The sequence below is a fragment of the Papilio xuthus genome, unplaced genomic scaffold (genome assembly GCF_000836235.2).
Source record: "Papilio xuthus unplaced genomic scaffold, Pxut_1.1 DF825928.1, whole genome shotgun sequence".
Classification (NCBI taxonomy): Eukaryota; Metazoa; Arthropoda; class Insecta; order Lepidoptera; family Papilionidae; genus Papilio; species Papilio xuthus.
The window spans coordinates 6,535,692-6,561,141 of NW_013532721.1; the positions used below are offsets into that span (position 1 = coordinate 6,535,692).

At 33.3% G+C, this 25,450-nt stretch overlaps 1 protein-coding gene across 1 annotated transcript in view; it reads left to right on the forward strand.

The window, feature by feature from the left end:
* LOC106125502 (NACHT domain- and WD repeat-containing protein 1) overlaps positions 1 to 16,024 on the forward strand; it is a 29,485-nt gene extending 13,461 nt beyond the window's left edge. Inside the window, exons 2-31 of the mRNA XM_013322733.1 lie at positions 2,424 to 2,590; positions 4,261 to 4,340; positions 4,483 to 4,605; positions 5,057 to 5,226; positions 5,691 to 5,845; positions 5,923 to 6,091; positions 6,202 to 6,361; positions 6,798 to 7,542; positions 7,616 to 7,759; positions 8,236 to 8,436; positions 8,689 to 8,867; positions 9,127 to 9,273; positions 9,471 to 9,589; positions 9,688 to 9,878; positions 10,518 to 10,641; positions 10,833 to 10,944; positions 11,048 to 11,326; positions 11,521 to 11,692; positions 11,996 to 12,114; positions 12,191 to 12,451; positions 12,713 to 12,883; positions 13,125 to 13,313; positions 13,543 to 13,741; positions 13,841 to 13,978; positions 14,164 to 14,250; positions 14,329 to 14,473; positions 14,774 to 14,846; positions 14,925 to 15,029; positions 15,304 to 15,382; positions 15,853 to 16,024. Of these exons, the coding sequence (XP_013178187.1) occupies positions 2,479 to 2,590; positions 4,261 to 4,340; positions 4,483 to 4,605; positions 5,057 to 5,226; positions 5,691 to 5,845; positions 5,923 to 6,091; positions 6,202 to 6,361; positions 6,798 to 7,542; positions 7,616 to 7,759; positions 8,236 to 8,436; positions 8,689 to 8,867; positions 9,127 to 9,273; positions 9,471 to 9,589; positions 9,688 to 9,878; positions 10,518 to 10,641; positions 10,833 to 10,944; positions 11,048 to 11,326; positions 11,521 to 11,692; positions 11,996 to 12,114; positions 12,191 to 12,451; positions 12,713 to 12,883; positions 13,125 to 13,313; positions 13,543 to 13,741; positions 13,841 to 13,978; positions 14,164 to 14,250; positions 14,329 to 14,473; positions 14,774 to 14,846; positions 14,925 to 15,029; positions 15,304 to 15,382; positions 15,853 to 15,869 (4,965 nt within the window). The 5' untranslated portion in view covers positions 2,424 to 2,478 and the 3' untranslated portion in view covers positions 15,870 to 16,024. The remainder of the gene's footprint in view (positions 1 to 2,423; positions 2,591 to 4,260; positions 4,341 to 4,482; positions 4,606 to 5,056; positions 5,227 to 5,690; positions 5,846 to 5,922; positions 6,092 to 6,201; positions 6,362 to 6,797; positions 7,543 to 7,615; positions 7,760 to 8,235; positions 8,437 to 8,688; positions 8,868 to 9,126; positions 9,274 to 9,470; positions 9,590 to 9,687; positions 9,879 to 10,517; positions 10,642 to 10,832; positions 10,945 to 11,047; positions 11,327 to 11,520; positions 11,693 to 11,995; positions 12,115 to 12,190; positions 12,452 to 12,712; positions 12,884 to 13,124; positions 13,314 to 13,542; positions 13,742 to 13,840; positions 13,979 to 14,163; positions 14,251 to 14,328; positions 14,474 to 14,773; positions 14,847 to 14,924; positions 15,030 to 15,303; positions 15,383 to 15,852) is intronic.
* Positions 16,025 to 25,450: the final 9,426 nt, after the last annotated feature.

Sequence of the window (25,450 nt, forward strand, 5' to 3'; positions counted from 1 at the left end):
AATATAACATATAATAACGTAAAATTACTACACATTTACAGTCTAACCTGGGTAAGCTAGAGCCCAAGGGACCGCGAAATTTTTCTCGCTTATGTAAGTTATCCGTCTGACAGAAAATCACACTTATAGAGGGTTCTCACTTTACCAGTTCTCGCTTATGAAGGTTCGACTATATGTTAGCTGCTCCTGTTGCTATTACTTATATGTTACTGAGCAGTAGTTTTTGTGTGCCATAACTAATCATTTACCCTAATAAAATTATAAATATATAATAGAAAAAATCAATGTAAAAAAATCGCAAATATTTTTCACTCATTGTTCGTATTAAGTGATGTTAAGTAAGAATTGATGTCTTTGAATGGAATGTACTAATTTGTAACCAACCAACTAACCCAACGACAATGGAAACAATTTATATTTGCGAAAGTGTTGTGTGAACAAGCCCACTGGTAATCCACATGACCTCATTTGACTGCGACGCGTGGGCGAAGATATCCTTATCGCGTTAAATTTTCGTCCGCTTTAATCAGCTCCGCACTAATTCACCAAGTTACCTCATTCTTTCATAATAAACAGTATTTTAAATTAATTACCACACGATTACATAACAAAATACAATGAATTTTCATAGCAAAAACACAAATAAAAAAGTATTGCTATCCTTTTTTTTACATAGAGAAAGACAAAGACGGGTGCAAGTGAAATTATATTTTAATTTGTGTAAATAATGACCTTGAAATGGTCCACCTGGCTTAGAACGGGTATAAAATAAAGTATTTTAATTATACATTTAAAAAATCAACCATTTAATGCTTAAAATTATATAAAAACGGCTAAACACTGACGTATATTCGTCCGGTGGCGGCACCGACTAGTTAAACAGTGAGCGACGGGCCGCGTTCGCGAAATAATACCAGTCCCACTCACCCAGATGAAGGGCCCCCGATGGGCTCGAAACTAGTCGGTGCCGCCGTTTTTAAATACATTTATTATAATGTCTCACGAAAGTTTGATTCATTTAATGCTTATTCACTTGCTATAAACACAGTTAAGTACATAGCCAATGAAAATAAAAGGAAATAACTCTTGATGATGGCGTAATGAAATAAGTTTACTGTGGCCATTCATCTTGCAGCGACGATAGGCACTAAATGTTTGCTATCGTCTATAAATCTCCTCACTCCTATTCTCCAAACGACAACCGAGCTATAAGATGTCTATAATGGATAAACGAGAATCGCTTTTGATTATATCCTCTGCAATCTTTAGCACCATCTGGCTGGTAGATTTCTATTCTATTACCCTCTCTTTATGATCTATTGTGTTTAAACTTTTTACTTCTGGACAGGATTATTATTTTATTGATTTTATTCGAGCTATTTAATGAGTCATTTCTATTATGAACCATATTTAAATTTAAATCCGAAGTAAACGATCAAATATGTTTGTTTTAATCTTACTAATATTATAAATGCGATAGTTTAGATGGATTTATGTTTGTTTGAAGCTAGATCCGGAACGGCTGAACGGATATTGATGAAATTTGGCATATATGTAGAACATAGTTTGGAAGAACACATTATGTGTTACTGGCTAATTATTGTGTTTTTTATTTTAATTCCCCGGGGACGGAATTCTCAAATAATTTAAAAACAAGTACAGTTTGATAAATATTTACATTGTTTTTAGGACGTAGTCGTGTCGTATACAGGAACGCCTTTTAGATAACGCTCTGGAGTTATTTTTGGTGTTATCATTTCCCGGGCAACGTGTAGATTATATTTTCGCTTTGCATGTTTAATTCGCTGTTCCAAGCGAAAGCTTTTAACTGAAATTACATACGATTATTAGTTAATCAGTTGTTAACCGAAGTATTTTTAAAAAAGTTTTAGTGCAAAGTTGTTTGACATAATAAATTAGTTTTTGGTTGTTTAATATTGTTTCTATCATTTTTAGAAAAACAGCCGTAAAAACGTAGATAGAAAGCTCAATAGAAGACCTTTTACTCCACGCCTACATTATATTACAACCATTGTTGTGGTCCTTACGAGGAGGATAAATTATTCTCATTATCAGCTAGCTATTCGTCCCCACCGAGGCCTACCCTAAGTTAAGGGTGACTAGGCTATAGTCAACCACGTTGGCCCAGTGCTGGTTGGTTGACTTCACACATATCTTTGAATTTGTTCTCAGATATATGCAGGTTGCATCACGATGTTTTCTTTCCAACATCGGATAAATGTGCATATGTAAATGGAAAATAGAAAAACACATTAGTACATGGCGGGATTTGAACCCAGGACCTGCAGATTGCAAGTCAAGTACTTAAACCCCTGAGCCACCGACGCTCTTCTTATTTTACAGCTACAATTTATGTATATTATCACATTTTATTGCGTCTAATTCTCCTTTTTTTGTAATAGAATGGCTGAGAATGGAATAAAGGGTGCTGGGTGAGTGAGGAGTACTATTGGGGCGATGAGTGCCCCGGAGCCGGCTGTGCTGCGGGCGCTGCAGGGCTACACCGACCATAGCGATAAGTGGCCAGGACCTCGCCTTGTTAAGATATACCTCGCATCCGTTTATAATGGTTAGTATGTATAGTATTATTATTGTTTCAAAAATTGCCATGGTTTTGGGAAAAAATAACATAGAATGGAATTTCCGGTAAACGTGTCATTTTAGAGGTTTCTCTGTGATGTAAACAGCTTGACTAATTTTATAAATTTTGCGTTCCCGAACTAAAGAGTATTCATTCATATTTTGTATTTAGTTTAAATAATCAAATAAATATTAGATTCTCTTCATATTATAAAAGGAGAGGAGCCTTATTAAAACGTTTTATATATAATATTTTCTTTGTAGTTTATTTATTCCAGACATTGTTTGTCTTCACCTCATATTATTAGCATTTCTTCCTCGGCGTATACTAAATATTTCATTAGTCCAATTAGTTTAGTTAGGCGCGGAACTTTCAGAAGCGTTTCTTAGAAATTCCATCAAAACATAATGAACAAGTTTAACGATAGAGTTCACAGTCTTGTTTTAATAAGGAAATTGTTGTCAAAAATTACGTTAATTATGAGATTGCAAACCTTGTTTTTTTTTCTTTAATATGTAAAATATATTTTGTAGTTTTAAGACAAAGATTATTATAATCATTGATTCTAAGTTTAATGCATTTTATCCTAATTTGTTTGCATAGTAACAAGGTTGGCGGAGTCAGCCGTTACCGATTTATTTTTCACTAAAAATATTTGGTAATATCGTATATTTGCTAATAAAATCTATCTTTAATTAATGTGTAATAAAAAGATTACTTTATTTTTTAAATGCACACTTTTATTTCTTTATATATAAGTATTCTTTATGTTATATCAAGCTTAGGATGGTCCCCAATGAGGACGCTTCATAATTCTTTGAGAGTAAAATCTTGGGCTTATTTGAAACTTAAGCGCAGATCTTAATTTTCTTTTCCATTTAGAATTGCAATTAATGTTGAAAAAGATACTAGACGTAATGAATGAATTTATGTTCTACCCTTTTTAAGAAAAAAAATATTGACCTTCGTTTAGCCTCAATATCAGTGACGTCAATTCCGTAGACACGTCGGCTGCAGAAAGCGGTCAAAAATACTAAACTGTGGTGTTCTAACAGTGGTGAAATCTCTGACGTAACTAAATTGCTTTTCATCTTAACCCAATTCACTTACATAGGATTATTTAAATTGAAATAAAAAATGTGATTATAATATGATAACAATTCAATTAATTATTTACTTAATTTAGTCAAGCGATTAAAGTTTTGTTCGCGCCTGTGGTGCTGGCAACACCACTACCGGTGCGAACCGACGTGCGGTGGCACGAAACGTCACTTGGACTTCCGCTTTCGACCACCGATGCGCGCAACGATTATTTTGTCTATTTGCAACTTTGTACTTACCGCTTATTAAACCATTACACCAAATACTTGTGTTTGGCCTAAACAGTTTACATATTCGACTGACAATTACCTCACTCTAAAATCTTTACAAATAATATAAAGCGGAAGAGTTGGTTTGTTTGTTTAAAAGGGCTAATCTTAGGAACTAGGATAGTCCATTGGCTTTAGACTATATAACATTACGCTGCGAACAATAGTTTTTTTTTTAATTCTGCGCGGACAGAGTCGCGAGCGACAGCTAGCTATAATATAAATGTTAATGGTTCCAGAATACCTTAACTCATTTTGCTTTGTGTCAATGATATTGCTATATTTTAGAATTTCGCGAAGAGAGACGCCATCTGCTTGAGATGGTGGGCCCCGAGCTGCAGGCTACATACGACGACCGGCATATTGAGGTATTATTTTGTATGCACCTACCTACCACCTACCACCTACGTATTCAGTAAAAAAAATACAAAGTTTGGAGACGAATTTACTGTTTAATTAGCTATGTTTTTTTATTTTAAAATGTTTTCTGAAGATAGATTATATTTTCAGATAGAGTTTGTTGACATGCACTACGGCACTGACGGTAAAGATGAAACTAATCCCGCGCTATTACGATATCATCTCGACGAGATCCGATGCTGTAATCTTACTTCCAAGGCTGGATATTTTCTTGTAAGTTTATTACTTTTACTTTTATGACAAACGTTACAAGCTAATTGATGATAATCATCCTTTTAAACGCCGTTTAATCTTACTAATATTATAAATTCAAATGTTTAGATGTATGAATGGATATTTGAAGTTACTTCCAGAACGGCTCAACGGATCTTGATGTAATTTAGCACAGATGTAGAACATATCTGGAAGAAGACATAGGCTACTTGTTAAGTTTTTTTTTAATTCTGCGTGGGCTGTGTTGCGGGCGACAACTAGTGTATAATAATAATTAGAATTCTAGACATATCCTCAATGTAATTTACTATTATTAAATAGATAAAAGTTTCACAAAACTAATCTTCGTTTTAATGTAGAAACGCGATAGCTTTATTTCTAGGTCTTATTAGGATCTACTCTATTTAAATATAATTTTGTATGTTATGTTAAAATTTGTAATATTTTTTAGTGTTTCATTGGTGGAGATGCATCACAATACCAACCTGTTCTACCATTTAAGATCCCAGTACATACATTTGAAAAACTAGTCAAATCAGATTCTGCACAAGCGGCTCTAGTCCGTGCTTGCTACAGACTAAATGGTAGCAATTCTTACCAGTTAGAAGGCGACAATAAATGGTAAAGATATAAAATATTTAAATACGTCAATAAATCCAGAAAGAGAATTAAAGACTGATAAACAGTTTAAGGGTGACTAGGCCATAGTCGACCACGCTGGCCCAATGCAGGTTGACTTTACACACATATCTTTGAATTTCTTCGTAGATATGTTGCATCAGGATGTTTTCCTTTTTCGTAAGAATGCCGAAAAATGTACATACTCGTATGTAAATAGAATATCGAAAAACATTGGTACATGGCGGGATTTGAAACCAGAACCTGCAGATTACAAGTAAAATGTTTTAACCTCTCAGCCACCGATCTGTTTAAATTTTAAGATTAATCCAACATACATAAAAATAATTAAAATGTATTACGTAGATTATAGATGTATTTCTTGAATTTTTTTTATTCTATTCCGTAAACAAAATATGTAGTTTTTTTACAATAATGTACACGTAGATTATATTTATTTACACCAGGTTTAGCGATTTACTAGAACGCGAAGATCAACGCTCACGTCTCACTGCAATTGAGAAGGCTTTTAAGGCATTAGCTTTAGAAGCCTTAGAAGAAAAAGATGGCCTTGCTGATTTATTACGAAGCTCTCCAGAAATACAGTGTGAACTTGCTTTAGGTTCGTATACTCTAGCGTTACAATATTTTTTTTAATTATATATTATTTTATAATACTTAATAAGTAATTTGTTTTAGAATTATTATCCAGTGGTAAACATCCAAAGGGCGTGATAGCTATTTTAAAAGACATTCCTGAACTTGAACACGATGATTCCAAAATAACTGTTTTAGCACATAGTAGATTAAAAAATTTACAAAGGAAACTTGAAGATACCTTACCAGAAGGTCATGTAATCAGATTAGAGTAAGTATAAAATTAATATATTGTATAATACTTACTATTGTAATAAAAATTAATAAATAAAATTAGATAATCTGTGAATTTCCTATGCTAAAAACAGCATCGTTTTTTAGAGTACCATCAGCTGAATCATCAAGAACTGATGGAGCTTCTGATAATGATGAAAAGTTGTCGCCATTTAGAGATCAAGTACAAACTGTTGTTAGTGCATTGATCGATGATAGTTTAAGCACAGAACCAGATCAAGGAAGAGGCAGAAAAAAGACTGTACAGGTATGAACCCACACAAATGTTTCGTACAACAACTTCTATCAACAGATAATTAACAATGGTGGAGCCCGCTTTAACATGTTTGCACGAATTGGCCGGTTCGTTCGATGAAATACCACGACCACACGTAAGATAGGCGTGAAGTCAAAGAAGCTCCGCGATTCGTCAGATGAGTGTAGTACCGGAGGCCTAATGTTAGTCCTTTATCCGCCCTTTTTGTTATAAGTAAAAGATGGGAAGTGGAAGTTGATTTTCCGGATGAGGGTATCCATGGGAAAGGAAAATATTTTCTTACTGTGGATCCCCTCCTCCGATTAATGGTAGGCAACGAATCTGCAATTGCTGATGTCTATGGATGTCTATGGGCTATTTCAGCGATTTAAAGTGGTCCCTCGCTCGTTTGCCACCTTATGATAAATTCTTGAATGATTATTTTCAGGAAGTTTTTCTGGAACATATAACTCATCTTAGGATATGTATAGAGCATAATTCTCTTTACAAAGTAACTGTTAAACAAATCGAAGATGTCGCTAAAACTATATTAAATAACGTGAAAGAGAATTACGACAATCGATGTCGACATCCACCAGTACTGATCTACGGCCCAGATGCTTCAGGAAAGAGTACATTATTAACACATTTATATTTCCAATGTGAGAAACTTTTCTCCAGACCCGTTTTGAGAATTATCAGATTTTCCGCAGCAACTCCAAGATCGGCCTATAATTTGGAATTATTACGAGTGATGTGCCAGCAAATATCGATAATCTTAAATATACCAGAAGGTTATTTACCGAAAGACGCCAGTTTTGATCCTCTTTATATTAATAATTGGTTCCAAAGTTTACTAAGAAGATGTGAAGATATGGAAAATGAAATAATGCTTATTTTCATCGATAACGTACACAGAGTTAATCCTTTGGAATGTGATATAGTCACAGGTTTGTCCTGGTTGCCGATGTCTTTGCCAAGAAATGTTTTCCTTATTTGCACGAGCGCTGTGTCTTTACAACAATTACAGCTAACTCCGGCTCAAAAAGAAAAGTTTAAAATTCAAAATTGTTATTATTTGTTGGATGCTATTGAAGAAACATCTGATAATCATAGCTATGGAGATTATATTGATGGTGCCTTTGATAATTTAGAAACAGTGTTTGGGGCTAAGGCTTTTAGTAAACTAGCAGGTAAGTTGCTAGATAATGATGCTTTGAAGATCTGTACTGGAATCCACAAATATGAAATATTCGTATGTTTTAGGTTACGTGACTTGTTCGGAGTTTGGCCTTACAGAACTTGAACTTCTGGAACTTTTAATGCCTACTAGTAATAGTGAAGCAATAATAACATTACAAGATGCTAATTTTAACTTTTCAACATTGTGTGTCACAAAATATATGATGAGTGAGTTCTTTTTCTTTTATTTACGATAGGAAACAACGTCACCTAGTTCTGAAATACAATTTAACGCTTTTGCTCTTCTCACTAAGACTTGAAATTATGTCTCGTTAAATAAGCCATTTCAAAACTCCACGGTGCTTGCAATGAATCGAAATTATTTTTCACTGCGAGTACAAACCACAGTTAAGATAATCATCATTTTTATATTTGTACAAGAAAATAAGACACTTGTTATGTGGAATGCGACCACCGCTGCAATTAAATTTGTGTAAAAATGACAAAAGTTACGAATGACTAGCTGTTTTATAGAAAACAAAGGAGAACTATAAAAGTATTAACACCTTAAACAACTTTAACTGTCAAGGAGATAGCATAAAATACGTGTATATCACGCATATCTAGCTGCTCTTGTGGTACTGGTAAGAAGTAAATGGGGTCAATTTTGTAATTTCTTTTAAATGTGGTTTCTTTCTGAACAGAATCTCTAATAGTGGAGAACGTAGTATCTGGTCGCTGCACTTGGCGGTGGCGCGCAGCGGCGGCGGGTGCGCGCGCTCGTCGGCGCTACGTTCGTGTCCAGAGCGCTTTACGTGATACACATTCAGATCTCGCCGCGTTACACTTTGCTAATTTCTTGCACGAAACCGATGAAGCAGATACATCGGAAGCTCAAGAACTAGGTACAAGAATTATTTTATAACACATTTTTTTTTCTTTTGAAATTTTAAACTGTTAGGAAGAAAATCTGACTCTGTGCCGATATATCGGTACAACACTAGCGTTATTAAAATATCAACGTTTAAGTCCCCTCACTAATCAATATGACACTTGACTTGGTAACGAAAGCGCGCCGTTCGCTTAAATGATTCTAACTAATAATGTTTAAAAAAAACTATTATTTTTTTTAATTATCATGTGATTATTTTGACTAGGTTGTGTGGATGATGACGATGCCTTGTTGGATTCCACTCCGTTCCACTCAGCCAGTAGGACTGCAGCGGCATTCACACAACGTCATGTAGAAGAGTCCTGGTTGCATTTATTACTTGCCGGCGATTTTTCCAAGCTGAAGGATCTCACAGTTTGCAATTTCGATTTCTTATTAGCTGCAGTACGTACTAATCTTGAATACATTTAGAATTTTATATGTCATTATGACTCTTTCGCTCATCATACACGAAGAAATCTTAAAAATAATATGGAAAATTGTAATGAGCATCTTGTTCTTTGACAGCCGTAATAATAGTCTAAACATAACTTTTTAAACTATCTTTATAAATTATCAATTTAATTAATAATGAAATCTTTTATGACACATAATTACTAATTATTATAAAACGGCTAGACTTACGTATAGGTATATTGTGTAGGTGCAAACGGTGACAATATCGTATCTCCGGTGCATACTGGAGCACGTGCGCTGCTACATCCTGGACCGTGACGTCGAACTCGTGTACGGCGCGGTGCGGAAATCGAGCGACATCCTAACACGCGATCCTATGCAGCTTGGAGCTCAAGTATGTAGAGTATATCAATTCCTGACAAAGTTTATATAAGGAAAATTAACAAGAAGGAATGATGGATATGAGGAAATCTCAATTTATTTTTTAAATTATTTTGCATAAATTCGATATTACAATCAAGTACCATGTAACTAATATATAGATTCAAGAAGGTCGTGGTAGAAATAAAAAGCAGTGAATTTTCGTAATAGATAATAGCGTGGCTGCGGCCTGCTATAGCAAGACGCGGCGTGCTCGCGACATTGGTGACGGCAGCCATGGCGTGGTGCGACGGCTATGATAAACCCCTACTGGTACCGCTTAATGGATGGTAAGGATACATTTTAGTACTATCAAACTATAAAAATCAAAACAATCAAGCACTAAGAATAAAAGCTACAACATTTTTTTCTGTGGGTATTCCTGTAGGTTACAACCACCTATAGCATCAACAGTACGCGTGATGTCGGTGGGTGGGGCGGCGGTGGGAACAGCTGGGGGTGCGGGAGCGCGGTTGTTGCAGCTGGCGCCGTCAGGCCAGCACTTGGTTCTCGCTCCCGCCTCCGGAGACCCACAGCTCTGGCATGTCATGTCCAATTCCAGAGTACATACGTTTAAAGGTAAATCATATAATTATTTTAATTATATCTCTTAACTTTTCAGTTAAATTTCAAATTAGAGTAAATTTAAATTTGTACTAAATTATGCTACCGATTTCTTAAATCTTAATAACCTGTTCTGGAATACGTCGTAAAACATTTCTTTTTAAATCAACATATGAATAGGCAGAAGCAAAGAATGTTTATTTTAGTCAAGAGACTGCATTTGGCCTTATTCTCAGCTCTTTATTTGCCATTTAATTTACGTAACCGTACACTTTGGAGCTGAAAGCGCACTGCAGTCGATTGGCGCAATACTCTACTAATGGTATGATATATCATAAAATTCTCGTGTTATAGTGTTACGGCTCGATCGTTTTTTTTATAAAATTGTATATACTCAGTACGTTTTTTAATCCCGCGCGGACGGAGTAACGGGCGACAGCTAATAAGTAACAAGACAGCAGTAAACAATAAAATGATAAAAAATTTGGAACAAAAGTTCTAAGAGAAATTGAACAAATTTTACATTTTAGGATTTGAAAAACTGTCTTTTGATCAACTACTACTTTACTAACATAGTCATTCTCAATAACAGTGTTACTTGAATCTTGTAGATTAAGGCCATTTTAAAGAAAGAACATTGTGTAATTTGTTCAGGTCATTCTGGGCGCATTTTATGTATGTGCGTGACTCGGGAATCTCAGTACCTACTCACTGGTTCAGAAGATACTACTGTCGTGGTTTGGGATCTTCATACGTTAGCTGTTAAAACAAAAATCTTGTAAGTACTAATTCTTCTCTATGAGTATTTCTTGAGATTAATTATTAAGAAATGTGATATTTTGCATGGGGTTTTACGTTTAAAGTTATAAGGTAAGAAGAATTTAAATTAGTGAAGGTTTGTAAGAACCTGTATACTAAAAGTTAACTAATAAATTTAGGCATAAACTAAATTCGTGTTTTATAATGTAGGGAACATATAGCGCCCGTGCTATGCGTGGCGGCAATAGTGAACAGATCTCTGGTGATCAGTGGTGGAGAAGACTCAGCGGTTATTGTCACTTCTTTAGTCGACGGTGCTTTGGTATGTCATTTACTCAATTTAATAGTATGCATTTGTTTTTCCTACACCGTAAAAAAAACGAGCAATATATTTTTGTCGGTTTTTTGCTATTATTTTTCTTCAGGTGACAAAACTAGATCATCATAGAGGGCCAGTTACTTCAGTAAAGGTGATATTAGACGGGGAAATACTCGTAACTGGATCCCACGATGGTACCGTCTGCACGTGGAATGTCGACAACTTTACTATTCTGAGCACAATAAGCGTCGGAATGCCGATACACATAATGGATGTGACAGACGACAACGTCTTCCTAATAACATTACAAGGGGATAACGAGCTACATCTGCGAACTTTTATTACGGGCACTTATTTGCACGCACTGAAGAGACATAAAGCTAAGGTAAGGCATTCTGCTTACGTAATCATTTGCTTATAAACAAAATATTTATTTTGGAACATTCACATTATGTACATTTAAGTTTAAAAATTCATAGTGGTATAGTATATAACAACATTATATAAGAGATCAATGTACGTAGTGATTCGTAGTTATTTTAGTTGTAATTTCTTATTTAAAATGTTATATGTAAAAAGGTGAAATGTTTCTGCGTGGCGCATGACTCATCTCGCGCGGCAGTAGGCTGTGCGGATCAGCGTATCTACATATACAGCTTGCACAGCGGACAGCTGCTGAAGACTCTAGCTGCTGCCCACGATCTCGCAGCGTTAGCTGTTGCAGACAAAGATCATTTCTTATTCGCTGCAGGTAAATTGTCGCCTCTCGAAATACCAATATGCTGTTTGTGTTGTCAGACTATAGTGTAATCATAAAATCTTATTCATACCTATTTTAAAAAGTCGATTAAAATGTTACCAACATTCTTTGCAAAGTTGATTGCAATTGATAACGTTATAATTTTCATTTTGAGTTCTATAGTTACTTTATTTTGTGTTATACAACAGTTTCTTAGATTTTTTATACTTTGTTCATTTTAGTTAAAGTTTTATGTTTATTTCTTTTAACTGTAGTACTCTCGGTATAAATATTTTATAACATTTCCGGTCGCAGGAGGGCACAGAGTAACAATTTATTCATTCCACACGGAGGACAATTTAACGAACTTCCGACCTACAAAACAAATGAAAAGACGTCAAACAAAGTCGACTACGAACATTACTTTATTACAGGTGACCTTCAAAATACAAGTTTCATTATCATTATTTTCAAGCATATTTCATAGACTAAAGATAATTATTTTGTTAGGCTGAACAAAGTGAATTGATACCCATAAGTTGTCTGGAAGTGTCACGTGATGGCCAGCTAGCGGCGAGCGGCTGTGCTCGAGGGTTGGTCCGAGTCTGGCATTTGTCAACGCATAGACTACAAACAACGTTAAATGGGCACATTGGACATATCACGTGTGTAACATTCTCGCCAAATAACTTGCTAGTGTTGAGTGGTTCTGAAGATAGAACAGTGGTTGTGTGGCAACTAGCTGATAATTCACCTTCCTTAACATACAAGGTATGTTATCCTAATATTTCATTATTTAATTTGAAACTCTAGTACTGGTGTGAACATTTTTATTTAAGCTAGGATTACGGTAATTTGACAAGCACTACATATTCAAAAGGAACAAAATTAAACAATAATAATCAGCGTGTGGAAATTTTGTAATTAGTTCGGTGGAGTTACATTTTTTTTTCATTAAAACCCGCGAGAAAAAGTTGTAAATGCATATCAAATTTTCAACAATATATTTTTAAAATTAATGCAACATTTTAGGGCCACTCAGCCGCGTTACAGACATTATTAATGATGTCGGACGGCCGACGTGCCATGTCCGGGGATAGAGCTCGTAACATTCACGTCTGGCTCGTCGACTCCGGAATTATATTACATTCCACCAACGGACCATCTGCCACCATTGATGTTACGTTGAATATGAAGTTTGCGGTAAGGCACACTTGCAAATGCTTCCATATATCTACGAATTTAACAACTTGATATAGTAAATAGTATATTTTAAGAGTGTTAGAATGAATTTATATGCTTATACATATATGTTTAATTCTGTAGAGTACTTTCTATAGTCTATACATATTTATCTATATTATTTGTGTACGTAAATTGTGATGTACAAATAGGTATAAAGTTAAAAGAATAAAATATATTATCCTAACAAACTCATAACTAGGTTCTATCTGATGGTGACAACTCAATTCGAATCTGGACTCTTACTGGAGGTGAAGAAGAAAGACGTTCAGTGTCACACGCTGAGCGTATTACATGTTTCGCACTGACAGCGGATTCTCAACACGTCGTCACTGGCTCAATGGACATGTCGCTTAAAGTGTGGCAGTTGGATGGAGGAAAATTATCTCAGGTTAAACACAAATACAAAACATCTTTCATTTAAAGAGAACTGTTAAAATTTTGCAACTGACTTTCTAGTTTTTCGAATTCCCATTCCGTTTTTAATAGGTCACTGATTGAACGTAAATATTACGTCAAAGAATACAGAAATTGTATCATGCAATGCGAAGCTGACTAAAACAACTAAAAACTCTTGGTAATTTAGCATTTGGTCTGACGAATTTTCTCATCCTAATCAGGTGCTGGTAGGTCATACAGATATAGTGACATGCGTAGCTGTGTCTATCACAAATAAGACTCAAGTAGTATCAGGATCTTGGGACTTCAACCTTATCGTGTGGGACATCAACACCGGGTCTGATGTACATTTGTTATCAGGACATTTGGGCAAAGTTACCTGTGTCAAAGTTACTGGAGATGGAACAATCGCTGTTTCAGGTAATATTTTGACTATAAATTAAATCAGAGCAAAATTATTGATAGTATGAAGTAAAGAAACACTAACACTAATACACATATTTCGAATTCTTATAATAGGTGCTGAAGATAAAACATTAATAATTTGGGAGACAAAACGAGGCTTGGCCCTTACTTCGCTAGCGCTACATGTACCGCTGCTCGGATTTCAGATCACGAGTGACTGTGCTCGCATTGTCGTACACTTACTAGATAGAGGTTAGTTTGTGTTTATTTCATAAAATAATCATTAACAGTTATTTAATTTGCCCAAGCAATTCAGAAGCCAGAATTCGCATTGTGATTTTTGTATGGCGTAAACGGCATGATCTTTGCTTTTCTTGATGATGTTTTATTTTAATTCACTTCTACTTTATTTTATTATCTTTGTAATACTTTAACAGGTTGTTTGCCGATAATATGTTTACACAATACACCAGCTACGTACGTAAAGATTCCAACGTATGCAGCACCAACCAAGGATATTGATGGTTAGTTACACTACTGCATATTCAATGTAAATTTAATGAAAATACATTGTAAAAATGCATTTGTTTTTTTCTTGCTAGAACTTCGGCCTTTGGCACCAAAGCGGCCGATGAGAAGATTACTTAAGAAGGAAGTATCATTGGATACGTATACATGGCAGAAGAAATATGGCCATCTTACGTCAGCAGCTATGATGGCACAAGTTGATGAACGGCTAAAGCGGAGGTACTTTTTATTCCTATAATCATTAGTTACCTGACTAAAGTAAGAAGGGTGACGCAGCGACCTGAAGTGGGCCTTGGCCTCGGACAACAAAAGTCTCCACATTCCCCGATCCTATGAGGTCCCGCGCCTGTAGCTCCCGAAGATCTGTATCCATCATACATCTAGCGATACCTTGGACAGCCATCTGGTTGATGTACCAGGTAGTCAAAATGCTAGGAATTATTTGGTTCCTTAGGTTAAGAAATAATATAATCAAAATAATAATACATTTGTACAGATTATAGTTGCATTTACTTTCAGATTTTCGGTATCAGCTTCGATGGAAGAAATATCGAAAATACAAGAAGCTAAGAACAAAGATCTGGGTTCTCAGGTAAATTATTTTTCAAACCTAGGATTATTCGCCTTTGGTATAATAATTAAATAAACGCATATTACTTTTCAACGTTAGGTAAGCTTAGGACCTGAAGAAGCCGCTATAGCGCAGTCACAACATTTCGACCAACTCGAAGCGCTGTGGAATAAAATTTCACCTCCTCGTCGTCGTTCGAATAAGGTATGTAAAATGGTGACATAAAAATCTTACGATTCTAACGCTAAAATGCTGCTAAGTTCTGAGGCACAATAAATGAAAATATTTCCATAATGTTGGAACACATGTGGAAAAAGATTTATTTTTGTAACTATAAAGTTGTTACGAAATGTATGGTCCCACTACGAATTACGCCAACATATCATTATGTTCTTGGAATTTATAGGATGTATCTTTACAACGTTCATTTCCAATAAAAATTTAAATGCAAAATTTTTAGAGAAATTTAATTTTTCAGTCTTTATCGAAGCAAAGTTCACTCATTGAAAGTAGATTCGATTCTTCTGATGAAGAGCATACGCCGGTGGAAGAACAAGGTTAGTAATATGCTTATTAATATTATTAATTAATACATTCTTTGGCCAAAAGACGTTACATTTTTTAGTAGAAGTGTCATTTATTAGTTGTTTAACCCTTTCAGAGCTAACTTTTTGTATTTAAATGTTGCTGTTAATTTTTTATCGATCTATTTACGCATCATCATCATCAGCTCACTATACGTCCCTATCGAGGAGCTCGGAGCCTGACCTAAGTTAAGGGTGATTAGGCCATAGTCAACCACGCTGGATCAGTGGGGGTTGGTTGACTTCCCACAAATCTTTGAATTTCTTCTGAGATATGTGCAGGTTGCATCACGATGTTTTTCTTCACCGTAAGAACGTCGGATAAATGTACATATTAAATTGGAAATCGAAAAACATATTGGTACATGGCGGGATTCGAACCCAGGACCTGCAGATTGATGACGATAACGTCTAAAGGAGTAATGTTATCTTTTTAATTACAGAACACATTGTCGAGTAAAGATTGGAAGTGTGGTAATGTTTTTTACTATGTATAATTACACGTTGATTCAGTTTATATGACGAGCTGGTCTCTTAGTATTGTTATTACGAATTCCATATCTTTGTTTAATTTAAGAAGAGAGTTTACTTACGAGTTTTTTTATAAGTTAATTTTGTATAATCTCATTTTTAAATTATTTTTGTAACAAACATGAATTGTTTGGATCTCTTTGTTTATGTAGAAAATACTTATATAATTAGTTTTATTTCATTCTTGATAATGTTACTTATATTAAGAGTAGAAACTTCAATACCTTTAGCATTAGATTATTACATTGTGATCTTGTAGTTCTAGGCTTCATAGAATAAGGACTATGTTCTTAATTTAAAAAAAAACGTCGTTTCTAATCAATTTCGTTTATTTTTCTCAAAGTTTAATATTGTTATAAATCCGATCTGATGGTTTTTTATGTCGAGACATGATTATTTATCTTCCATTTTTTTCACGATATTGAAAAGGATTAATTCCATTTCGAGATTATTTTGTGGTAAATTTTTTTAATTTAGTAAAAATTATAGTCAAAATGTTAAATATGTGTTTTAAAATTTAGTAATAATGTACGTAAGATAAATTTCTGTCTTATTTCCTTACTTTAATAGATACTTGTAGAAAGTTATGGTAATCTATAGTTGCTTTTTGGTAATATAATTGAATTACTATGTATGTTGCTTTAAATTATTTTGTTAGTTGTTAAAAATATTTATATATATACAGGATGTCCCAAAAGGTTACGTACATAGGAAGGGGGATGATAGGGGTGGTCACAAGGGTCAACAGAAAAATCAAATAACAATTCCCCTCTAGGTATTAAAAAAAATAAAGGGCATTTTTAAAAACTTAAAAATTTTATAAAGAAAGCTATTTTGCTATCGTAAATAACCCTTTATCAATATGAAATAAAAAAAACAATACAACTAACAAAGATTTTAAAGAAAATTAAAATTGCCTTAGAAGGTGTAAATTTTTTAAGTTTTTAAAAAATTCCATTTATTTTTTTTAATACCCAAAGGGGAATTTTCATTTTATTTTTCTGGTGACCCTTGTGACCACCCCTATCATCCCCCTTCCTATGTACGTAACCTTTTGGGACACCCTGCATATCTTCTTGCACATACTTTTTTATAATTGATTTTTTTATTGCTTTTAATAGGAATAATTATAGTTGATAAATAATTTTTCCCGTAATATATTGAGCTAGTTTTCCAAACTGTGATCCCTTTTAAAGACTTCTACATAAGTAAAATAATTATATTCTATTATATAATACCACAGTAAGTATATCTATTCTTACTTCATATTTAGGTAACGTATACACTTCTTAAATATTTTAAATTTTAAAATATAGCTTAGAAACCTTTAACTGGAAAACTTTCTAACATTACTACAAACTATTAAAATTTAGAAAACTACTATTTAAATTAAAAGAAAACGTAATAATTATTTCGCAAGTATATTAAAAAATATAACCGTGGGTTTCTGAGACAAAAATCTCCGTTTAAAAATATTGCTATCATTGTTGTGTCAAAGATGAGAAGATGAGAGTAAGGTATGTTTGATATAGCGATTTTGGTCTCAGAAATCCAACGTTAATATCCCAGGTTAGACTTACATTACATAACCCACTCATATAAGGCCATGTTAAAGTAGATTTAGTTGGTTGAAAATGTAATTTAGAAAGTAGAAGTTTTAACTGCACAGAAGTTAATTTATAAATGCACCGCTGTCGCAACCAGAGGGCCTAATATGAATATTCTTAAGAAAGTTTTCTTAACGATATCGACAAAATTTATTAAAATTTCTGCAGCGCTAATACCCTGTGTAAACTAAATATCATACAAATTTTGAAATGTTTTGTCTATTATGTTACGAAAGCGTATGTCGAAATCATTCGTGCTAGGCCCTATGTTTCCAAAAGCGTAGTATTACTTAGAACAAACGTTATAAGTTAAAATTTAGATTTGATTAAAATGATCCATTATTTACTCATTAGTAATGCTTATTTAAATGAAACACTTTAATAAATTAATTATTTATTATATAGATTAAAAATGCTTACTGAATGTTGGTATTAGTAGAAACATTAAAATTAGTGAATGCAATAATATTAATAGGTAATGTAGTTGCACGTATAAAATAGGAAAATCTAAATAAATCTCCATCATAGTTCTAACCTTTAATATTCATTCTAAATACTGTTACGCATTACTTTATAATACTGGCTGTAGCATTTGTTGCGTTATATTCGACCGACACGTGCTGCCGGTCCAAAGGTCCATCGACTGACTCCCCCTCTCCGGCATGTACTTATGACGTGTACGCTCGGGACAACACTAAATTTATGCATACGCTACACTGGCTATTAATTATATGTGCTTAACTAAATACCGGGATTAAATAGTACTGAGACAAAACTTTTAAGTTCTAACCATAAAATCTTACAAATTAAAATAATAAATTTAAGCGTAAACTTTATTTTTCAATCTTGTTTAAATCTTCATTTGCTTTAATATATTAAGCAATTAATTTGAAGTAAGAAAAAAAATAAAACTTTTAAATACTGGACTAAAAACCTTCATACGATTTTATTGAACAGTTTAGTAGCATTTTTCTGTTAAAAATTCGTTGATAATTGCAGACTCTCAGGCTAAAGAATATGAAGTTATGTTTAATTCTGTGTAAATTGATTATGCGATTTAACTTTAACTAATAGCCTAAAAAGATTTTGTCATCAGTACCATTACGTTTATAAATGTAATATCATAAAGCAACGCAATCCAAACTATTGTAAAAGTGAAGCACTCTCTTGTTGAGTGTTTGTATAGAGTTTTATATTTGTGACGATTCTTATTCCTCACAAGGGTGAGTTTTGTTTTTGACCTGTCATGATGTTACATCTGAAAATATATTCTCTGTGTTTCTTAAAAGCTTGTTTTATTTCAATCAATCTCTTATTTTCATATTACACCAATCTTACTAATATTATAAATGTGAATGTTTAGATGGATGGATGTTTGTATGAAGGTATCTACAGAACGGTTTCGGAACGGAATTTGGCATAGATGTAGAACATAGTCTGTTAACATAGCATAAAACATAGGCTACTAATTAAGTTTTTTTTTAATCCCGCGCGAACGGAATCGCGGTTGACAGCTAGCATAATTATAACGTGAGGCCATTGAGTTATTCCATAATGTTTCCCGTATTGCGTGCATATCTTAAACCAATCACTAGCAGTAAGTCGTAATATAATAACAGTAGACATAATAACATTTGACTCTCAACCTCACCAACTCATGTCGGCAGTGGAATTTTACATTAAGCATTTATACTTTATTACTTGAAGATGGATCACTTTTATGAGGTAATTTTTCAGTTATTTTTTTTTCTCTATATTAATTTATTTATTTACATCCTTATTTCTATGATTACATAAAGCCTTAAATCTATGATATAAAATAAAAATTAAAAAAAAAACCGAATAATTCACTAAAATATGTAAAGTATAAATAAGTAGATCCTTCACTTAGTCAAAAAAAAATTACACTTATGTAGTATATATTTTTAGAATGTGTTATTAGAATTTTATCTAGAATTTAACATTTTAACTACGGGAACTTATTAATCTATCCTAATTCACATAATCGAACGAATGAACTGTAAAATTACAAATGTTTTTATACAATAATATTATTAATTTTTATAAACTAACATTTTAAAAAGACAAAAAGAGCTGAGTTATCGCTACACGTCTAGTCGTGACTAGTAAGGCGCTTAGTCTAGTAATCTTAAATCGACTCTAAAGGACACTTAATAAAGTAAGTGGTATTAAAGTGTTTATACTTTTCCCTATAACGTCATAAGATCGGTTTCTTGTTTGATGTGATCTTCGGTACACGTAAACCTAACCTTTCCTCATATCCAATCTTATCTAATGTTCGTAGTCAATGAAATAGAAATGTAGTCAAGTGTAAAAGTGTTAGTAGCTTGTAAACGTAATCTGTGATTTTGACATCAATGGGATTACGGGCCTTTTTGTCAAGGCAATGATAGTCTTAATAGATCCATCTCACTAATATTATAAATGCAAAAGTTTAAATGGTAGGCGTGATGGATGTTTTTTAGAAAGTATCTCCAAAATTGCTCAACGGATCTAGATAGGATTGGAACTGATGTAGAGATATTCTGGATGAACATATAGTAATAAAGTTTTTTCTAATTCCACGCGGATGGTGTCGCCACGACAGTTAGTCTTTTATAAACAGCTTACTAACATATTATATGATTGACAAATAGTGTCAGATTTATACAAGAACAATTTGATGGGAAAGGTAATCAAAAAATAAAAATTGGGTAGGGTAAGGAAAGGGAAATATGTCTTTCCTGTACATAAAAGTTACATTAATTTTGTAAAGTTACTAGTATTGTGAACATTCGCATATAATCTACAATTGCACACATGTTTTTTTTTAATAAATAATGACGAAACACTTATTTTATTATTCTTTGGATTAAATTGTTCCAGAAATTTCAAATAAAGTAGACTAGTCTTCTTCTATTTAAATAGAATGACTAGCAAATAATTCCCCTTCAGCGTTAATTACATTTAAATGAGAAACAAGGCACAGGTTGCCATTAATTAAGGCGAATCGAATGCTTCGCTTCGAATTGGAAAGTTTTCCCTTTAACATTCCTTTATCCTGATCCTTATTTATTTAAGCAGATCCATGAATTATGTTCAAGTGTACTTTCTTATTTAAATAAAATTTACTCAAAAGGAGTATTTAATGTTCCTAATTCAAATAATATCAACTATCTGTACGATTAAATGGAGTAGGTTCTATGACGTCACAGCGTTATTGAATAGAACATTATCTCCTTCGGCAGGATTAGACAAAATGTACGAAAAAAATCCATAACGCACTTCAAAAATTTATAGAACTGACAATAACTTTCGATAAGTCACGTGATTGTCGAGTTACAATTTTAAAGTTCGCTATGGAATTACTTCGTAGCGAATGCACTTTGTCTAAGCCCCCAGAAGAAATATATTAATAGGTTTTACTATGTATGTGAGAAGTGAACGAACGAGATAATTTACTTCTTACATCACTGAGCACTCTAAGTACTTTACTTATGCATTTACTTTAAAAAAAAACAACGTGTATATTTCTAAATCACGTACTAAATTTAAGACCACTAATCGATCGGACACTTATATACATATGTTGAATCCTTAAAACGATTTTAAAATATCTTTAAAAGCGCTTTTTTATTCAAAAGTACGATGTAAATTTTGGCCGCTGCTTTCCCCTGTGTGGTCGCGTAAATTAATTATCTTCCGACCTGCGCTATGTTACAACCCGCTTTTAAACTGACAAATTTAATTAAAGGATTAAACCGACATTACAATTAAAGTCGGTTAATCTGACAAAAATCAAGATAAATGAAAATTTTGAGCGCATTAATTAATAAAATCATGCAAAATATTTTGTTTAATATAAGCCAAATTAAAGAAAGAATTTATAACTTTAACATAGGAACGATTTGGTGAAGATTTTACGATACATAGAGCAGATGATAAGGTCTCGAATGATATTTTAATCTTGAGTAATTCCTACATTAAGACGTATTACACTTACGTATACTTACGTTAATACACGTGTTTAGTTAAACAGTGTTACTATGATCTCGAGTTATCATACTAATATTATATATACGAATGTTTAGATGGATGGCTGTTTGTTTGAAGGTTTCCCCGGAACGGTTACATGGATCTTGCTGAAATTTTTCATAAATGCACATAGTCTGGACAAACAAATAGGCTACTTATTAAGTTTGTTTTTAATTCCACGCGTACTGAGTCGCGGGCTGTTAGGGCTATATCTGTTATTTTCCTTCATAATTAAAACTGAAAATAGATTGAATACCTTCTGATAAAATTCTACTCTCGATGCATTTGTAGCGGGTCACTTGACCCAGCTGCTGCACTTGGAAATATAAAAATGCTATGAATAATTTTAATGTTCATTTTAAAATGTCCCAGAGAAGCAAATGTCGAATTGGGTCATGTTGGTTTCGATTTTTGCTGTTTCTTCGCGTCGTTACAATTCCAATCGTGTTTAAATTAAATGTGCAAAAAAATTTTGCTGCAATTTTTTGAATGAAATATATAAATGTATATCACAGAAATGTGAATTTTAGATGAGGAATGAAATTTAATATTTTGTCGGCCAGCATTTTCATTAAATCAAGCAAGTTTTACATTTGTTCCGATAAAAAGAAATTTGTTGAGACAAAAAGCGAGCATTTTTATCTTGCGTTATATTTTTCTGTTTTATTTATAGAAAAATAATACCCTTTAATATTAGATATAAACTTTTAAATAATTGTAAACAAACACATAGAATAAACGTAATTTTTTAATTCATGAAAAGTGGTTAAAATCACCTTCAAAACTCTAAAGAGTATTTATTTAAGAGCACGTGGATCTATAAAGTTACAAAAACTTTGTCTTGTTTAAACGTAATTTCTGACTGTCGAGTTTATTGAGAAAAGTCTTTGTGATTTTTCGATATTGTTTAAGAGCCCTTGTTTTCAACCACTTAAGGAAAACGATATTTCAACATAAACTGAATCTATAGAACTAGACATAAAGAACAATATTATTTAGTTTACTAAAAGATAAAACAATGAACAATATTCTTATAGTCAAAGATGAAATTATAAATTTCACAATATTTTGCTCTTGCTAATAATAGTTTAAATCTATTTTATCAAAAGTGAGCGACGGCCGCGTCCGCGAAATAATACCAATACCACTCATCCTGATGAAGGGCCCCCGATGGGCTCGAAGCTACTTGGTGCCGCCACCGGACGAATATACGTGAGTGTGTAGCCGTGTTTATATATCAGTTTATCTGTTTTATCTGTTAAAATTAACAAGAACTGTACAAAATTTCATCAAGATCTTCAAAGATTTTTCCGCATATGTTTCGTGGCATCAGAATTTTCATTTTTATACTATTGAATTTAAAACAAAAGCTTAAAAGTATACAGTTTAGGTATGCATAAGTAATTATTAAATTCGTAGTAAAAACATAGAGAGTAAACAAAAAAAAAGACATACTAAGGTTATTCAAAAAAATATTTTTCTGTAAAGACATGACAATGTACTGAGAACACACAAGTCACAGCTGAGTGGGCTGCACATCACAAAGGCGAGCGCCGCGTCGCCGTGTTCACACAAATGTTCATAATCTGATTATAACAGTCAATTGTTACATGCGCGAAAACATCAAATGGTTTGGAAACAACAATACAACTGAAGAGATATCATAATGTATGACAAAGTTGACTCTATAGGCCTTGTCCTGAAACATCTGTGTGAAACATAATTTGTTTAAAATAATCTTACTTCTTATATACGAGTATAAAATTCTCGTGTCACTAATTTCGTTCCCATACTCCTCCGTTACGGCTTGACCGATTCTCATGAAATTTTGTGAGCATATTGAGTAGGTCTGAGAATCGGCTACTATCTATTTTGTAATCTCGCGCGGACGAAGTCAAGGGCGACAGCTACTCTCACTATAATATTATGAATGCGAAAATTGCTTTTGTTATATTGCTATGGTCATATTTAAAATCTTTTCAGTAGTCTTTTCAACACTATTTTTTCAATAGCAATAGTATTCTTTCAAGCAAATCGCTGTAAAAAGTATACGTCCAGTGTTATTGATTAAAACGAAGTTTACCAGCAGCCACTCGAATCAATTGAAAAATGGATTCTGTAAAATTGCAACTGTTCCACCGCTACCCAACAGATACAAACTCCTGTGTAATATCGACACCATACGCGATAGTCAACTAATTGCCTGTCTGACTTCTATACATTTTTAAGGAACGCTGCGACACGTGAATATCGACATATTTATTTATAAACTAGCTGCCGCTCGCGACGCCGTATGCGCGTAACTTCTATATACAGTTTCTATTTTCTATATACAGTTCTATATACAATTAGAAAGATAACAAAAACTGGCATCAAAATCTCTGTGCACACATAGATAAATGATTAAATGAAAATTACCTTTTATAAGACTTGCGGTATAAGATTTGTCTTTGTGCTCCATTTAAAGTTTTTAAACTTCAATGAAAATTTTAATGGAGGCATTCGATTTCAATTTTTAATGGATTCAAATTGATTCACAAAGTCTGTAAATTATAATAGTTAAAACTTATTTAGTTTTGTAGAGAAAAGTAGTCGTAAAACGAAATATTATTGTTTAAAAGAAAATACACTTAGAACTCTGGTTCAATCTTTTGATCGCTTAAATCTTTTGATCATTATAAATATATAGGAACATAATATGTTCCTTAAAATACTTATTTTATTCGAACGATAAAAAGGGTCCAAAGGGAAATGCGAAAACGAATTTGATGAAAGAAAGACAAAAGAATGGTAAGATAATAAAATTGAATGGAGACTTCGATTGAACGATTATATTCATAGCAAAGAAACTCACAATCATTGCTTTTAGAAAAAATATTATTGAACGTAATAATAACGCTTTTTTCGTTAGCATTAACTTTAAAATTATCTTTTCATAAGAGTTCTTAAAGCAATAGAAAGACTTTGTTGAAACTATCATAGGACGTTCTATAGGTGCCTGTTATTTTCCGTCTTAAAAATGTAAATAAAATGTTTGATAATTTAAACTTATGGCATTAGACTCAGAGCAATGTCAGCTATTACTAAGTAAATCTTACTGTTAAGAAAATTTAACAGTTTGCCCATGCATTACCATTGATTTTATTCGTCTCAGCTCTTTATAAATAGCTCTTGTGGGCAAGTATACCCAATACAGACGTTACGAATCCATTCAAACAATTTAAAAGCGTAATGCTTCTTTTATAGACCATGTAAATTCTAATGTAGCTATAAATTATAGCAACGAATAATTACATTCACAATTAAGAGGAACGTTAAACATTTAATTGCATTTTACAACAGCATTTCTATCTAACCAGTCCAGTATTCATGTGTGTTCTAGTGTTTAACCTTCTGTTTCCACTGTTAAAATACTTATACAATACATATTGATATCTTCGACGACGACCTGAGGCCTGCAAGATGGACCGATGACCTGGTCAAGGTTGCGGGAGCGTCTTGGATGTAGGTAGTACAGGACCGGTCATCGTGGTGATTTTTGGGGGAGGCCTATGCCCAGCAGTGGGCGACATGGCCGCATGGCTGACAAGAAGAGAAGAAGATTGTTATCTCCACTATTACAAAGATAATAAGTGTTTCGACATATGTTCTTACAATTCTTAATGACAGTGCAAACTCACGGCAACGGTCAAATATTCCCATGTTTGGAATTGGGGCGTCCTACCTTTATTTTCACACACATAGTCGCATTTTAAAGCTTCATCAGATTCTATAATTAATCAATTCTTGGTATGAAAACAAGCTCAAATACACTAGAGATATGCCCGTAAGGTAAGACAAGTCAACCCCAAATAAAGGGTGATAAGGC